Source organism: Macaca fascicularis, chromosome 2 (genome assembly GCF_037993035.2).
Source record: "Macaca fascicularis isolate 582-1 chromosome 2, T2T-MFA8v1.1".
NCBI lineage: Eukaryota > Metazoa > Chordata > Mammalia > Primates > Cercopithecidae > Macaca > Macaca fascicularis.
The window spans coordinates 115,911,319-115,928,861 of NC_088376.1; the positions used below are offsets into that span (position 1 = coordinate 115,911,319).

General features: G+C 55.5%; 1 protein-coding gene across 1 annotated transcript; it reads left to right on the forward strand.

The window, feature by feature from the left end:
• Nucleotides 1–1,916: 1,916 nt before the first annotated feature.
• Nucleotides 1,917–15,853, forward strand: ITIH3 (inter-alpha-trypsin inhibitor heavy chain 3). The gene is given in 23 exon segments (XM_065540746.2): nucleotides 1,917–2,017; nucleotides 2,727–2,747; nucleotides 3,608–3,774; nucleotides 3,865–3,969; nucleotides 4,231–4,393; nucleotides 4,945–5,058; nucleotides 6,099–6,224; nucleotides 6,504–6,620; nucleotides 6,887–7,055; nucleotides 7,671–7,796; nucleotides 8,099–8,280; nucleotides 9,463–9,648; nucleotides 9,796–9,935; nucleotides 10,926–11,080; nucleotides 11,805–11,813; nucleotides 12,341–12,454; nucleotides 12,879–12,911; nucleotides 13,169–13,204; nucleotides 13,359–13,472; nucleotides 13,969–14,173; nucleotides 14,799–14,971; nucleotides 15,165–15,276; nucleotides 15,608–15,853. Coding segments are annotated over 23 exon segments (2,790 nt in total). The 5' UTR covers nucleotides 1,917–1,924; the 3' UTR covers nucleotides 15,738–15,853.
• The last annotated feature ends 1,690 nt before the right edge of the window (nucleotides 15,854–17,543 follow it).

Here is a 17,543-nt window from a genome sequence, read left to right on the forward strand (position 1 = left end):
TTGAGCAGCTCCAGAATCCCTATTTCGAGTTGTCCCTCTCCCCAAACTAACTCCAGGCACTTGGGGATGGGGCAGTGGTCCAGATGAGAGAGGACAGGAGAAGCTCGCAAGCGGCTGCTGGTCTGTGAGGAGGAGCCATTGGGCAACAGCGCCAGCCACCCAGTGCCAGCAGCCACGGGACTGAAAACGTCCCAGGAACCAGGAAATGAGGCCATGGCAGCTCTGCGGGGTCTTCTCTCCACACCCAGGCACCAGCACCTGCTGGGTTTGGCCTCCATCAGACCTGAGTTTGGTGCCTGCTGCCAGTGAGGTTGGTGTAAGGGTTCAGGAGGCCTGAGGGAAACAGGCACCGCCCCACCAGACACCAAGCACAGGCAGCATCTGCCACTTGGCCATCATTTCACGGGCTTGGAAACTCTTTTTTTTTGAGACGGGGGTCTCGTCATGTCACCCAGGCGGGAGCACAGTGGCACGAACACAGTGCTCACTGCAGCCTCGAACGCCTGGGCCCAGGTGATCCTCCAGCCTCAGCCTCCCAAAGAGCTGGGATTACAGGCAAGAGCCATAGTGTCTGGCTGATTTGGCAACTCTCTGTCATTGCTCTGTGGCTTCTGCCTCTTCCAGCCATTAGACCATACCCTCCTCAGGGCTTCCGCTGCTCCGCGGCATCTGCCTTCTGCCTTCTGCCTTCTCAGTTCCTCTGCTCCCAACAACTCTCTCTGCACATATCCCAGTCAGCACTAGAGCTTTCAGCTGAGGCCGCTGCACACCCCATAAGTTAGTTGTCCTGGACCCAGCCATCCTTGTCTACTCCATGCAGTAGTAGGCTGCCCAGTGGGAGGGTCACAGGGTCAGCTTAGCTCAGAGAAGCCATGGCTATGGTGGGCGTGCAACAGCTGCCCTGAAGGGGCTAGGCTGGCAAGGTCCTGGGGCGGCTCAGGAGGTCCCAGCCCCCACTGAGACCAGGTCCTGCCTCTAAAGTTCCTGTTGTTGTGGAAGCTGGAGCCCAGCCTCACTACAGACTTTTAGGGCAATGACTCCCCAAAAGGCTGAGGGCAGCCAAGTCCCTGGCTGGGTCCTGGAAGCACAGAGGGAAACATGACATGGTTCAGCCCCCAGGAGCTCTGGGTGCAGAGGGGGCAGGCAGATCTGAGCACACCAACCTCAACATAAGGTCATGATAAAGCAGGCCCTCAGGGGACTTGGGGCTTGGAGCAGGGATGTCCCATAGTCCTCTAGGGGATGGCGGGGGAAGGGTCCTGGAGGGGAGGCACTGGGGCTGGCAGGGAGATGAAAGATGTGATATGTGCAGAAGGGGAGGGTGTGCTGGTGCAAGAGAGTAAACTCAGAAAAGCAAGCTGGGGTCAGATCACAGAGAGAGCTGGGCTGCTGGGATCATCGTGTGTCCTTTCCCTGGGGCCTTGGGAGCCATAGAAGGGTAGTGAGAGAGGGGCTTCACTGTGGAGGTCCCAGCCTGCAGGTGACAGTCTAGTTTCATGCCCTGGCTGCCTCAAGAAGGGAGGGGCTGCAATCCAGGAGGCCAGAGAGAGGCAGTCCCAGTGGTAGGGATAAGAGGCAACAATGCTGAGATGCCCTTTGCTCTAAATGCAACCCCACACCCCATCTCCATCACCCACGACAGGAAGTCCCAGGGTCCATTTGTTGGCACACAGCTTCTGCTTTCCTGGGAGCCTCTTCCAAGTCCTCTGGTCTCTCAGGAATGAAGCCCCAACACTGTTGGCAAGACCCACCAGGGCTTTGTCAGACAGACACGTCGAGGGACCGGTCATTCCACCCATGCCCAGCTTCCTGGAGGCCCTTCCTGCCTCCACTCCTCCCACCCCCGCTGCGGGTCACTGACCCTGCTTGGAAAACACCAGGCTTGCTCATATAAGGAGTGTGGGCCAGGCCTGAGTATTCAGCAATGGCATCTGCGTGGTGGCCCTGTCTCATCTTGGCTCTGCTCTCTGGCTTGGCAGCCTCTGGCTCCCCGAGAGGCCCCTTTCTGCTGCTTGGGGTAAGTCTGCCCCCTCTTTGCCATCTGGGTCTTGGTGTAGAATGGGCAAAGACACCATGCTGGGCAAGGCCTCTGAGAGAAGAGGAGTGAAGAGGAGGCAGAGGGCTGGGCACTAAGCCGCTGGGAGTAGTGTGGACACTGAGAGAACTGGGCTCCAGCTGAGGCCTATGCTAACCTGCTGTCTAACCCTGGGAAGGCTCTTAAAACTCCCTGGGCCTCAGCTTCCCCACCTGTCAAAAGAGTGATGCACCATGAACCGTGCACTTCACTGAGGGGCAATAAAGTTCAAGTCTCAGACGAGTGTAACCTCTACAAAACACTGAGTTGAGCCCTGTGGGGTGTGGCGGGGGTAGGGGTACTCTGGAAGGAGGCCTAAAGGGGCCTGGGGGCGGGGGAAAGGCAGAATGGGAGAGAGAATGAGGTGGGGCAAGTGGGGTGTGAAGAGAGCTCTGGGTTCAGTTCCCCCTGCCCTGCTCTCCTGGTAACCTGGAGACCTGCCCTTCTCTGGGCCTCAGTTTCCCCATCTATTCAGAGTTCTTCCTGCTCTGACATGTGGCTCTGGAGGGCCCTATGTCCGGGGGCCACTCAGGTGTGTGGGAGGCAGGGCACCACTGTATCCCTGGTCTCAGCCCAGAGCCTCCCAGGCCATGAGGCCTTGGCGTTGGCCTTGGCTTGATTTCTCTGTTTGTGTTTGTTTTTGTTTTTTCAGAAACGGAGCCTCCCGGAAGGGGTGAGAACTTTCACCGGGGGGTGGGACCCAGTGGGGCAGGGAAGGATGGAGCTGGTTGCCCAACCGCTGAAGGTGTAGGCCATAACAGCAGACTCCTCACAGCTGGCAAACAGCTAACGGCCCCCTGCCCTGGAAGCCTCCAACGGCGCAGGACTCCTGGGAAAGAGCACACCACAGAATGGCAACCTCTCCAACCGCGCAGGATGTAGCCCAAGAGGGCCCCTTACAGGCATCGCTTCCTTCTGCAGACACTTCCTTAGCATTTGCTGGTACCTGGCTCTGTGATGCGGTCCCTGCCACACCCTCACGAAGCATCTTTATATCCCTAGGGGGAGGGGCTGGAACACCTCCCTAGAGCCTCTCAAAATCCAACACCCCTATTGGAAAGAGGGTGTCTGGAGACTTCCCTTGGCACAGGAAATCTGTTCCTTTTTGGGAGACAGAATGAGGCAATTACCTAAAGACCCAGGAGGTGGGCTGGGCTGTGTGCTTGAGGGAGTGTGAGGTGTGGAGGATGAGCAGGAAGAGCCAGGGGCAGGTGCTCCAGAGCCAGTGTCCCGGGCATGGCTGGAGCTCAGGGTGACAGGACCCGGGAGGGCAAGCTCTCACTGGCTGCAGCGGTGTGTAAACAGATCGTAGAGTTGAGGAGGCAGGACAAGCATCCAAATAATGGTGGCCGCCAGAACATGGAGACTGGGGACGCCGCCAAGTCTTCCAATGTAGGAGACCTGCAGGATGAGGGTTGTGTGCCGGGCAGGGGCCTCAGAGCCTGCAAGGGAGTTTGCAAGGGAGGTGGCTGGGTTACAAACCTGGTTCTAGAGTGTCCCAGTCTGGCTGATTCTCCACCCACCTCCCCAAAGGTGGCCAATGGCGTCGAGGTCTACAGTACCAAAATCAACTCCAAGGTGACCTCCCGTTTTGCTCACAATGTTGTCACCACAAGAGCGGTCAACCGTGCAGACACAGCCAAGGAGGTTTCCTTTGATGTGGAGCTGCCCAAGACAGCCTTCATCACCAACTTCACCTTGTGGGTACCACCATGGCTGTTGGCTCTGGGCTCGGGAACGGGGGTCTGGCCCAGTGTGATCCCCCCAACCCCAACTCTCTTTCACTGCAGGACCATCGACGGTGTTACCTACCCTGGGAATGTCAAGGAGAAGGAAGTTGCCAAGAAGCAGTATGAAAAGGCTGTATCCCAGGGCAAGACGGCTGGCTTGGTCAAGTAAGCATGGACTCCCAGGCCTTGGGGAGAATGTCTGGGATTCAAGGGCCTTCAGGGCTACAAACAGCAACAACAGCTATTATTATTGTTATAGCAAAATGTGCCCATGATTTTGCCATTATCTCATGTTGAGGCTGAGGCAAGCGAGGCTCAGAACGGTTAGGGATCTCCCTCACCAAAGGGCTGGGCCTGGGGCCGAGGGCCACAGAAGGGTGGGCTCCTGCAGTCTTTGAGGGAGTCACCATCTCGAACCCTGTTCAGGGCCTCTGGGAGGAAGCTGGAGAAGTTCACCGTCTCAGTCAACGTGGCTGCAGGCAGCAAAGTCACCTTCGAACTAACCTACGAGGAGCTCCTGAAGAGGCACAAGGGCAAGTACGAGATGTACCTCAAGGTCCAGCCTAAGCAACTGATCAAACACTTCGAGGTAATCAACCGCCCCTGCAGCCCTGGGGGGACGGCAGCGGGATGCAGGAACTGGCCCATGGGGCAGTCTCAGGCGGGGGTCAAAAACGCAAAAGTTCTGCCTCACCGCATCCCCCTCCCTTGGCTGGGAAGGCTGGAGGAATTCAGTGGTTCTGACCCCAGCATCTAGGGGCGAGGGGAAGAGGCTGGGACGGACTCCACAGATGCAGATTCCCTGCTGGGCCCTCTAGGGCAACACCAGCAAGTGCCTCTGTAAGGCTTCTCACTGGGCACATGGGCATTTTTTCCTACCTCAAAGCTGAAAGCCAAAGGAAAAGCGTCAGTGGTGGAATTTCGTATGCATATGGCAGGCGGTGGTAACACCTCAGGATCAGCATACTCTTCTCCAAGCCCCTGTGGTCACTTTCCCAGTGGGAGACACCAGGCTTCGCCCTCAGCACTGTCGCAGAGGGTCCCTGCATCACCGCAGACCCATCTCATTCCCATTGGCCTTGTTCTGGGAACTGGCCTCTGTGGTCACTAAGTGACATCTCCTTACTTTGGCCATTTCAGATTGACGTAGACATCTTTGAGCCTCAGGGAATCAGCATGCTGGATGCTGAGGCCTCGTTCATCACCAATGACCTCCTGGGAAGCGCCCTCACCAAGTCCTTCTCAGGGAAAAAGGTGATGTAGACGTCTCTCAGACCTGGCGGGGCAGGGGACAGGAACATTGACCCCAGCAGAACAAGCCTGCAGCCCAGGGCGTAGCTGCTGCAAGCATGCATGTGTTGGGGTGGGGGTGGGGATCAATCTTCAACTATCACCTTCCTCCTTTCCCACTCGGGTTGGGAGCGAGGATGCTGAGGGCAGGGGCTGCTGACAATGACCTACCAGAGGAGCCATTTACAAAGCCTGGTCCCGTTCCCCCTTGGGAAATGGAGAGGGCAGGGCTTATCTTCCCTGTTTTACAGGCCCAGAGGCTGAGGCCCAAGGGAGTCATTTAGATCTACTGACTCCACAATGAGGGGTGAAAGACTAAAGAGAACTTCATTCTTGGTGCTGGCTGGTTGGCTCCAGTCCCCAAGGCTCCCAGCTGTTCCAGGGGCCTTAATGGCTGTGAACAGTGGGTGAATAAATGTTTGTATAAACAACAAACCAGTCATCCACGACTTCTAGGGCGAGGCCCGAGGGGCACACACTCAGAGGACTGCTGGCTTCTGCAGGACCACATCCTGCCCAGGGACCCTCCTTCTCCCCATTCTCCTCCTTTCTCCCTCCCCTCCTCTTGGCACCCACACAGCAAAATTCCAAACCACCCTACAAGAAATTCCTTTTAATGGGAAGCTACCCCTTTCCTAAGTAGCTTCTCAGTGCTGAGCTCCAAGGTAGGCTGGGCTAATGGGTGTGTGAGGCCAAGACAAAGGGAGCTGGAAGCTGACTCAGACAAGGCCTGTGCCCCGCCAGGAGCCCTGATCTCCAAGGGGAAGAGCAGTGCTCAGAACGGCTGGAGAATGGTAAACAGTGCCTTCCAGTGAGTCCTGGGAGCTGCAGAGCACGCCGCCGGCAGGCAGGGCTGCCCAGGCCTCCAGCTCTTGGCTAGCTTCTGTGCTGCTAAGGGCTCCTCCCTGTGAGGCTGCACGTCTGCTCCCTCAGCTAAGGACTGAGATCTGCCAGTGGGCAGGCCCTGGCCGAGCTGAGCAAGGTCTTTCATCTCCATCCCTTAGGGCCATGTGTCCTTCAAGCCCAGCTTAGACCAACAGCGTTCATGCCCAACCTGTACAGACTCCCTCCTCAATGGAGATTTCACCATCACCTATGACGTGAACAGAGAATCTCCTGGCAACGTGCAGGTACCCAGGCTGGCCGATTCATCATCCCGGTGGGGCGAGGGCTGGTGGGGAGAGGCTGCAGCTGCATCTAGTGCCATCACCCTGGGTCCTCAGCCCAAGGCTGTTTTCCTATAGGATATGGGACCGCTGATGGCCTAGAGCCTGGTGCAGGACCCCCTAGAGGGTGGGATAGGAACGTCTTTTTCTTGGGCTGGTAAATGTCTGACTTCTACCTGCAAGAATAGTCAACGTGGTGTTGCTAAAAGGACACTGGCCTCCATCTCTCTCCCCACTTTCCAGATAGTCAATGGCTACTTCGTGCACTTCTTTGCACCGCGAGGCCTTCCAGTGGTGCCTAAGAATGTGGCCTTCGTGATTGATATCAGCGGCTCCATGGCTGGTCGGAAATTAGAGCAGGTAATCAGCCCCAGTGGCACAGCCAGGGCTCGGGGGAGTAGGGAGTAGAGGAGATTTTTTTTTAAGTGGAAAAAGCTGATCCTTGTGGTGAATGAGGAGAAAGGAGACAGGATAAGAGAAGGCTCACGGCCTCTGCCCGCTTCTGTGGCAAGCCTCAGGCAGAGCTCGCTGGTGCAGATGGCGTGGGCTGCACCGCCTGCTGAGCGGAGAAGGGACTTCACTCTCTGCTGCAGCTTCTCCCAGCTCTTTGTCTCTCTCTCCTCCAGACAAAGGAGGCCCTTCTCAGAATCCTGGAAGATATGAAGGAGGAAGACTATCTGAATTTCATCCTGTTCAGTGGAGATGTGTCCACATGGAAAGAGCACTTAGTCCAGGCCACGCCCGAGAACCTCCAGGAGGCCAAGACGTTTGTGAAGAGCATGGAGGATAAAGGAAGTAAGAGCAGAGCCAGAGCCCATGTGCTCTAGTGGTGCCTCCCTCTGTCCCTGAGCAGCCTGCAACCCCCCTGTTAGGGCAGGGACTCTGCTGGTCTCAGGTCCTGAAGATCCGAGCTGGGGTAGAGGTGGAAGTGGATGGTCCTCAGGCTTGAAGACAGGATATCGGTTGTCTTCTCTGTGGTCCAGGGAAACTCATTCTTTCTGTTTCTAATCCATGATCCTGGTATCTCACAAGTCCCAGCAAGATAAGGCCACAGAGAACCCTTCTTCTTGGCCCTGTTTCATATGGAATATGACACATGATGTCTACACACTCCCCTCTCCTCCCAGCAAGAGGGGCTGGGAGTCCGTCCAACTGTTTGCCAAAGGGCTTTCACAATCACCATGTGCTTCTCATCTTCTGGCAACCCTTTCATCCCCATTTGAAAGTGGAAGTTGTTTGTTTGTTCACGCGCTGGTTCATTCATTGTTTGCTGAGTACCACCATGGGCTGGCAGATAGGGTTCTTGGGCACATGAGTGGGGCCGGCTGTCCCAGCCTCCTCCGCTCCAGCCTTTCTGCACACTGGCACCCTGAGGACACCCTCCCACGGTGCTGTCTGTCTGTGTCCCAGTGACCAACATCAATGATGGGCTGCTGAGGGGCATCAGTATGCTGAACAAGGCCCGAGAGGAGCACAGAGTCCCGGAGAGGAGCACCTCCATCGTCATCATGCTGACTGATGGGGATGCCAATGTTGGTGAGGAGCATGGGCATGGCTTTGAGCTAGGGCTGGAGCACTTGGCTGTTGCTCCTGGCTCTGTAGCTGGCTCGTTGGAAAACCTGAGGTAGCTCTTCCCTGGGTTCCCTGTGGTCTGCCTCTCCCTTCCCTCAAGGGCAGGGTCCTGCCTCTCTCTGCCAGGGCTCTCCACCATCTGCCCCACAAGGGCTCCTGGTTGTGACTCCACCAACTCTGCATGTGCAGGAGTCCGGTCTCCCCAGACACAGCTGGTCTAGACCAGCCCCAGCCCTGGGGACTATGAATACCCCTTTCTCCAACAGGTGAGAGCAGACCTGAAAAAATCCAAGAGAATGTGCGGAACGCCATCGGGGGCAAGTTCCCCTTGTATAACCTGGGCTTTGGCAACAATCTGAATTATAACTTCCTGGAGAACATGGCCCTGGAGAACCATGGGTTTGCCCGGCGCATTTATGAGGACTCCGATGCCGATCTGCAGTTGCAGGTACACCTTGTCTTGCACACTTCCGGGCATAAGGAGCTCACTACTTCCTCAGACAGCTGCTCCATAAGGTGACAGTTTTAGTTATTAGGAAGAGCTTCCTCTTGGGTCAAAATCCACCTCTGACTATCTCTTACCCATCAATAAGGATTCTGATTTTGTCCTTGGGCTACACAACAGGCCTGCTTCTTCAGTAGGATTATCAGAGCAAACATAGGACATCTGGTTCAATATGAATTTCTGATAAATAACGAATTTTTGTAGTGTAAGTATGCCCGAAGTATTGCACAGGACTTCATATTAGTGTACTGTGGCTGCCATCCCTAAGTACCAAGTGGCTTCAATGAGAGAAACATATTATCTCCCAGTTCCAGAGCCTGGACGTCCTAGATCCATGTGGCAGTGGGTTGGTTCCTTCTGAGGGTTATGAGGGCAGATCTGTTCTAGGCCTCTTTCCTTTTCTCCATGGCTTATCAATGGCTGTCTTCTCCCTGTGTCTGCACACATCTTCCCTCTGGATGTCTGTGTCCAACTCCCCTTTTAATAAGGACATCAATCATATTGGATTGGGGCCCACACTCATGACCTTATTTTGTAGACTCTGTCTCCAAATAAGTTTGAATTTTAGGAGTACACTATTCAACCCATAACAGACATACCTACACTAAAAAATTACTCATTGTTTATTTGACCTTCAGCGTAGCTGCATGTCCTGTCTTTGTATTTGCTGAATCTGGCAATTTTGTTCCTGCTTTAGGCAGGTAACGGCATCTCCACCTCTGCAGGGCAGCCACCCCATCCCTTCTCTCCTCTGTCTCCGGATCTCTGCGCTCATGTACACATCACCTTCTCATCTGCCTCTCTTTACTTCCTTTTCTCCTTCTTGCTTTCATTCCAATAGACATTCCTTAAATACTTTCTTTGTGCCAAGAACTCTGTCCTTTCATATTTCTTTTTTTAATAGGAAATACTTCTAAAACTGTTGTTTCTAGTCTTCCCTGTGTCTACCTGGGAGCAGGGAGTTGCGGTGGGGTGGCCCCCACAGACTAAAGGATGTAGTCAGGGACAGGCAGAGTGAGCATTAGGAGCCAAGGCGGGCCCAGCCCTGGGGCGTGGATGCCCAGCTGCAGCATCGGTGGGAGCCTGACCTGGGGCTTGAGATGACCGGCCCTGTTTGAACTTCAGGGCTTCTATGAGGAGGTGGCCAACCCACTGCTGACAGGTGTGGAGATGGAGTACCCCGAGAATGCCATCCTGGGCCTCACCCAGAACACTTACCAGCACTTCTATGACGGCTCTGAGATTGTGGTGGCTGGGCGCCTGGTGGGCGAGGACGTGAACAGCTTTAAGGCGGATGTGAAGGGCCATGGGGTGAGTGGGGACAGGGCCTGGAAATGTGATGGGGATGGGGTATCAGCAGTGGTGGGGCTCTGGCCTCGTGAAGGTCCAGGAGTGGTGGCCCCTGAACCTGACCCACCCAGGCCTCCAGCCCCTTGCCTCCTTCCACCCCCACCCCAGGCCGCCAACGACCTGACCTTCACAGAGGAGGTGGACATGAAGGAGATGGAGAAGGCCCTGCAGGAGCGGGACTATATCTTCGGGAATTACATTGAGCGGCTCTGGGCCTATCTCACCATCGAGCAGCTGCTGGAGAAGCGGTAAGCAGAGCCCCAGCCCCCACCTGTGCCTACCCCTGGCTGGGCTCCAACAGAAGGGCACCCCAGTGCGCAGTCCCAGCGGTGCTGCCCTCTTCTTGGCCCAGTCCAGGAACTGTCTGTAGAGCAGCCTGTAAGGAACCCCAGGCCGCCACTCCCCATCCTGGCAGCCCCAAGGCTCAAGCGGGCAAGCTCCGTGGCCAGCAGCCTGGGAGTGCCCTGGGGTAAGGGGGTCCTCAGCACCCTGCTCCCCACACTGGGCATGGCCCAGGGGTGGTGAGACTGAGTGGAACTGAAGGCTGGGATCCCAGTCCTCAGTGTTCAGAGGGCAGAGCTGAGGGTCAACACTGACCCACTGAGAGGGTTGTGTTGGTGTGGGTGGGATTAGCCTGCGAAGCCTTTAGTACACAATCTAGCTGAGTACTCCGCACATGGACACCATTGCGAGTGGCTGTTGTAGCCCCTTATTTTATTTATTTATTTATTTTTGAGATGGGGTCTCGTTCTGTCACCCAGGCTGGAATGCAATGGCGCGATCTCAGCTCACTACAACCTCCGCCTCCTGGGTTCAAGCAATTCTCCTGCCTCAGCCTCCCGAGTAGCTGGGATTACAGGCATGCACCACCACGCCTGGCTAATTTTTGCATTTTTAGTAAGAGACGGGGTTTCACCATGTTGGCCAGGCTGGTCTCGAACTCCTGACCTCAGGTGATTCACCCGCCTCAGCCTCCTAAAGTGCTGGGATTACAGGTGTGAGCCACCATGCCCAGCCGGCCCTTATGTTTTATACATGGGGAAACCAAGGCCCAGTGAGGAAACAGGGCTTGTTCACATGCCCCAGGGAGTTGTGAGCCAGTCTTCTCCGAGCCCAACTGGGCTGTACCCGGGGGTAGGTGGAGTGGGGATCCCCAGCTGCGTCCAGCGCTCCAGTGCAGGGGAAGCGGGCAGGATGCTGCTCTCCAGGCTGTCCTCCTGACTGGCCCCTCCTCACAGCAAGAACGCCCATGGCGAGGAGAAGGAGAACCTCACGGCCCAGGCCCTGGACCTGTCCCTCAAGTATCACTTTGTGACTCCACTGACCTCCATGGTGGTGACCAAGCCTGAGGACAACGAGGATGAGAGGGCCATCGCCGACAAGCCTGGGGAAGGTGGGGATAGGGATGGAGGCCGGAACCCGGAGGCCTCCCTCTAGGACCCTGCGCTGGACAGCATCCCTGAGTGTCCAGTGGAGGAGTGGGCCAGGCTGGGGAGACCCAGACTTGCTGAAGTGGGACATCTGAAGGAAAACTGGCCACGGGCTGGGGAGAGTGGGGTGCAGCGTGAAGCAGTCTGTATGGACAGTGGGGTGTGGGGTGAATAGGAGCCTCTGCACCTCTAAAGGGATGTGAGTAAAGGGGCACACTGCTCAGGGGACATTGCAAGGAAAAGGACTGAGGCTGCAGCATGGAAGGGCTTAGTTAGACAAGAAGAAGCATTTCCAATATGAAAGTTAGGCCTGGAGCAGACTACCAGGCACCTAGAGACTGTTAGGGGAACAGTCCCTGAGAGCTGGAGGCTGGGACCCCTCAACCAGACCCCAGACTGCACTACTCAACGGGGGATCCCAAATGCCCACTGCACCTAGGCACAGGGTGTGTGTGTGGTGGTGGGGGATTGGCATTGGGAGACATGGGAGGCAAAGAGCTTCTGGCTTCCAGGCCTCTGGCTTCCAGGAACTCCTAGTTCCAGGGGACACCCAGTGGGGGAACAGCTGGCTGCTGGGAGGCCCACAGCCTAGGGCTGGTTCGCCAAGCAGCCAGCTCTGGTCCTTGCTCACCAGTGCCCTGTGTCTTCTAACGCATTTCTCCTCTTCCTCCCTTGCTGCACCTGCAGATGCAGAAGGTAAGCTTTAGCCAGCCACTGGGGTGGACATTATGGAAGGGAGACAAGAGAGAACTGAGGAGGCCTTTCCAAGCAAGATAGAACCCCCAGCCATGGGGGCACACTTGGGACACCTGGGCTCAGGCCCAGCCCTATTGCCAAATCATGACTCTGCCCCTCTCTGAGCCTGAGGATCCCTGTAAGTTAATTGAGAGTGGCTTCCCTTGCCCAGGGAGAGACAAACAGTATGACAGTATCTGTGACCTGTAAAAATGAGCAATTTAGCATGTCAGTTGTTTATACTTCATTAATCCTGTAGCAACCCTCCGAGAGGGTCCTTTTATGATCCCCATTTTACAATGGGGAAACTGGGGCACAGACGGGTTAATTTGCTCAGTCTATTTGCTCACAGACTCAGCAGATGGCCAAGCTGGTACTTAGGTCAAGGCAGTCTGGCCCCAGTGCCCATGCTGGGGATTGCTGGGGATCACAGTCCTCTGTGCCTCTCTCTCCACAAAACTGGAACCTCACAGACTCCCTGCCACTAGGCAGGGCCTCCCCAGCCGCTACTGGCCTGCCCCACCTCCATCTATAAGCAGGGCACGTTTGGACTGGGCCATCACTTTCCCCTCAGAATAGCCCTGACAAACGTACCGGTGCACGTGAGTACATATATGCATGCGCATGCATATGTGTGTGCCTGTGTGCACGTATGGGTGGGTGTTTACTACTAAGAAGCAACAGACAGCCGTGCGCCTCACTCACCCCAACTAGGCGGTGGGAAGCCCAGGGGTGGGGCAGATGTTTGCTGTAAGCATTACTCAAGAAGCTGATGACTTAATGGCTTGCATCTCAGCCACATCAGAAAGCCCTGCCCCAACATTAAAATCATATCCTATTGCCACCAGTCCCATAAAGGATTTCCCTGGATGTGCCCCATTTCTAAAGCCTAATCTTTGGGGTCACATCTCCACCTGTATCTGCCAGTGTTGGGGCCCAGCAGCACTAAAACAGGCAGAAAGGACAGGGCTGGGGGAGAAGGAACCCCTAGACCCTGCTCAGGACTGCCCTTTGGCTTCCTTTCAGCCACACCGGTGAGCCCCGCGATGTCCTACCTGAGTGAGTACACGCTGGCGGCTGCCCCTCCGCCCACTGCTTAGAGCCTGCCCCTGCCACGTGTCCCTCCGCCGTGGCTACTCACTCAGCCCTCCAGGATGGGCAGATGGACAGTGTGCCCTGAGGAGACTGAGGGGTGGGAGGGCAATGGCATTAGAGAGCAGGAAGGGGAGGGACATGAGCTGAACGCCCATGGAGGTCGTCGGGCACTTCCCAGGGCCACTTGCTTAGCTCAGCCCCCTCTCTCCTTGTATCTGCAGCCAGCTACCAGCCTCCTCAAAACCCCTACTACTACGGTGAGTCCCTGGCTGCTCCTGGGGAAGGCTCAGGGGCTTGGGCATGTGCTCCTGCCTGTCTTGGAGTTGAGTCCATGGAGGCCAGAAGGCTGGGGGAGGCCCCAGGTATGATGAGAGGCCCCGGGAGTCAGCCCCTTCTCTAATGTGTCACCAGTGGATGGGGACCCCCACTTCATCATCCAAGTTCCAGAGAAAGACGATGCCCTCTGCTTCAACATCAATGAAGCCCCAGGCACCGTACTGCGCCTTATTCAGGACCCAGTCACAGGTGAAGCTTGTGGGCTAGGGCCGGGGCCAGGAGGCTCTTCCTGGGAGGGCTTGGGTGCCACCAGGTAGGCACATGGACCGGGTTTTCACTCTGCCCAGTAAGGCATCGTCTTCACATGCAGAGAAACCCCTGGGGGTGGGGAGTGCCCAGGGCCACAGGCTCACTCAGCGCCGCATGCTAGCACTATTGGGAGATGATTAGAGTGAATGGGCCGCCTGGGCCTAGGGTAGGACCCAGCCTGTGTCTGGGGAATAGTTTTTCTCTGAACAACACTCCCTGGCCCAGGCAAGGGGCAGACCCACAATGTTCCAGCATGACCCAAACCTAGAGTGTCTAGGAAACAACAGGCTTGGGCGCTGAAGTCCTGGTCTCTCTTGTGGCCCCCACTCTGCTGCCCTAGCTCAGCTCGTCTGGTGGAAGAGGAAGGCACACCCCTAAAGGCAATCTGGACTCAGAGTTCTTGCTGGTCTCTCCCCCTGCCCCATCCCTCTGGCAGGCCTCACAGTTAACGGGCAGATCGTCGGTGACAAGAGAAGCAGCCCTGACTCCAAGACCAGAAAGACTTACTTTGGAAAACTGGGCATTGCCAATGCTCAGATGGATTTCCAGGTGGAGGTGACGACGGAGAAGATCACCCTGTGGAACAGGGCCGTGCCGAGCACTTTCAGCTGGCTGGACACAGTCACGGTCACGCAGGATGGGTAAGCTCCCCTACAAGGTCTCCAACGTGGACTACAGGCTGAGGGTCTAAGGAGGTTCTTGAGGGATTTAGACAAATCCCAGGACAGGAGACCCATGGAGGTCACAGGAAAGATCAGAGGCCCCAGAATCCAGTCTCCTGCCACAGGGGAGGGTGACCATAGTGGCCCCCAACCAAACCCTGGGGCCCTGTCAGAGCCAGAATTGGTAGCTGCACAGTTCAGCTGGTTGGGTGAAGGCATTAGGTGATAATGGCCGCCTTTTGCCTCTTCTGTAGCTGCTCATCTTCTTAGCTCTCTTGTCTTCAGATCCCCCACAGTCTCCCACTGAGGCTCAGAGAAGGTGTGAAGCCTGCCCAGTGTCATTCAGGAAGTCAGTGACTGACCTGGGGCTGGACCACAGGCCTCCAAACTCATAGGCCAGCCATCTCTTTCCCACTTATAGACACACAAGGATCCACTCACGGGAGGGGAGACAGTGTGCATGAGGCAACCTCTTTCCAACACTCCTGAGATAGTTTCTAGAGTCTGTGGGCCCTCAGGTGCCTTGTACACAAGATACCCTTGAGTCAGATGCCCAGTGTCACAGCCACTGGCCCCACAGCCACTTTCTGGCCTCCTTTCGTAGGCTATCCATGATGATCAACAGGAAGAAGAACGTGGTGGTCTCCTTTGGAGATGGGGTTACCTTTGTGGTCGTCCTACACCAGGTGTGGAAGAAACATCCTGTCCACTGTGACTTTCTAGGCTTCTACGTGGTGGACAGTCACCGGATGTCAGCACAGACGCATGGGCTGCTGGGTATGAAGTGTTCAGACTGCAGGCTGTTCAGGCCTGAGAGCAGCATGGGAAAGAAATACACAAGGCCTTCCTAGCCATCCCGTACCCAGCTTACAACACCCCATTCAGCCCTTGCATAAACCCTAAAAGGCCAGTGGCCACGTTGCCCGTGGCAATGGCCAGGGTCTGACAGCATGAATGTTTTTCTTACCAGGGCAATTCTTCCAACCCTTTGACTTTAAAGTCTCTGACATCCGGCCAGGCTCTGACCCCACAAAGCCAGATGCCACATTGGTGGTGAAGAACCATCAGCTGACTGTCACTAGGTGAGGAGACTTCTCCAACACCCTCACCTGCTCAGCAAGGTGGAGGAGGAAGGAGCCCCCGCTGCCCAGGCACATTAGTCTGGTGGGCTTTTGTCTTCTGTGGGGTACCCTTGTTTCTCTTTGAGGTCTTGGCCCCTACCAGGCTCTTTCTAATCAAGAAAAAGCCCAAACTTGGCTTCTGAGAAAGAATAATCATGTAACTTCATTCTTGACCAAAGAATTCTGGGCTGTTAGAATTGCCAACTTCCCACCCTTTTTCAATCTCAGGTCGGAGAGCCTGGCACCCATCTTCCCCACCCCAAGTATTGCAGCATCTCTCCTCTTTCCCCAGAGGCTCCCAGAAAGATTACAGAAAGGATGCCAGCATTGGCACGAAGGTTGTCTGCTGGTTCGTCCACAACAACGGAGAAGGGCTGATTGATGGTGTCCACACCGACTACATTGTCCCCAACCTGTTTTGAGTAGACACGCCAGCTCCTGTTGGGATGGATGGCCCAGATTTTGTGGCATCTGGAACCTGGGCACAGAGAGGGGCCTGTGGGAGGGGCTGGGAAAATAAAGTCCAAGGTTGAGACCAGACAGTTGCCAGCCTCTACATGCTTTCATGAGCCTCTGCTCCAGGGAACAGGCAGCTGGGACCCATGGCAGCTCAAAAAAGGGGATGGTTAGCAGGAAGGCAACTTCTTGGGCCTCTCCACTGACACAGCTGAGACACAGAATTGGTTAGACTGGAACTTTAGGGAGTCAAATGTATGACAGCTTGGGGGAAAAATAAAGAACTGACTCTGAAGGAAAGGGGCTCTGAGAAGTCAGGAAGGGTTGAATGTATTTCAGTATCCAGGAAAGTCATAAGATAAGTAAATGGTCCCAGCTCAGGAGCTCCAATCAGGACCTTTAGAAGTAGATAATACTCCAGTGCAGACACAGCCCACATCTAAATGGGGATGTCAGCCACCCTTCCATCTATCCATCCATCTACCCACCATCCATCCACCCATCCCTCCACCCATCCATCCATTCATCCACCCACCCACCCATTCACCATTCCACCATCTGTTCACCCATGCATCCACTCATCCATCTGTCTGTTCCTCTACCATGCATGCATCCACCCATCAACCTATCTATCCATCCCTCTGACCATCTGTCCATTCATCCATTCATCCCCCAGCTACCTATTCATCATCCAACTATGCATCTGTCCACCCATCCATCCTACCATCTGTCCATCTCTCCATTTGTCCATCCATCCATCCATCCATCCATCCATCCATCCAACCATCAATTCACCCACCCATCCACCTACGTACCCATCCATCAATTCAGCAGATAAACACAATACCCTGGGCCACGATCTGGGGGTACAGTTGAGTAATCCAGTTCCTATTTTCATGAGTGCTCAAGTTTGTCTTCAGCTGGGCCAGGCATCTCTGGGATCCTCTGATTGTACCTTATGATGACCACTTGTTGTATCCTCCCAATGAGTCTGTGGTGGGGTAGAGGGTCAGAGAGAGGTTCCTGGACAAGGGGCTTTGAGACCTCTCCAGTCTGGACAACTCTCTCCCACCTGGACACCTGCAATTGCCACTTCCTGAGTCTCCCTGCTTCCTCTACTGCTTCCCATAGAGAGCTTTTTACAGAGCAGATGTGATCACCACTCGCAGACTAAATCCCTACAAATGACATCTTCCATCCTTGGCTCTTGGAACCATGACCAAGGTCCCTCCTATGGACTCTCTAGCTTCCCCTCGTACACTAGGTGCTTCCCTTACTTTCTGGGTTCCAGACACACAGGCTGCTCTCAACTGTGCAAACATAACCCGTCCTGCCCACATCCTTTGCCTCTGCTGTTCTCTCTGCCTGGGGGTGGGGAGGGGGTAAGGGCATGCTGGGCAGAGAGTATCATGTTACAGGATGCAGTAAGTGGCTTTGCCTGATGTCAGAGCAGGGGGCACAATAAGACTGCAGGAGGTTGGAATCAGACTGGGGAGTGCCACAAATGTCAGTGGGGCATGGCATGTGGCCTTGGGGACATGAAAGGAAGTTGTCCTGCCTCCCAGTGCAGGGGTCCCTGGAGAGAGGACTAGAGGCCATGAAGGACAGTCCAGGGGCAAATGTTTGTCATCAGAGGAGTCCCCCAGGTGGCTCCAGGGTGCTAATGGCAGGCCGGTGCTTGTTGTTGCTCTAGGGAGGGGGCCACATAGCCATGGCTCCCATCTTGAAGGCCTCCTCATAGCCCCAGGGTGAATGTGGCAGAGGGCCAGGCT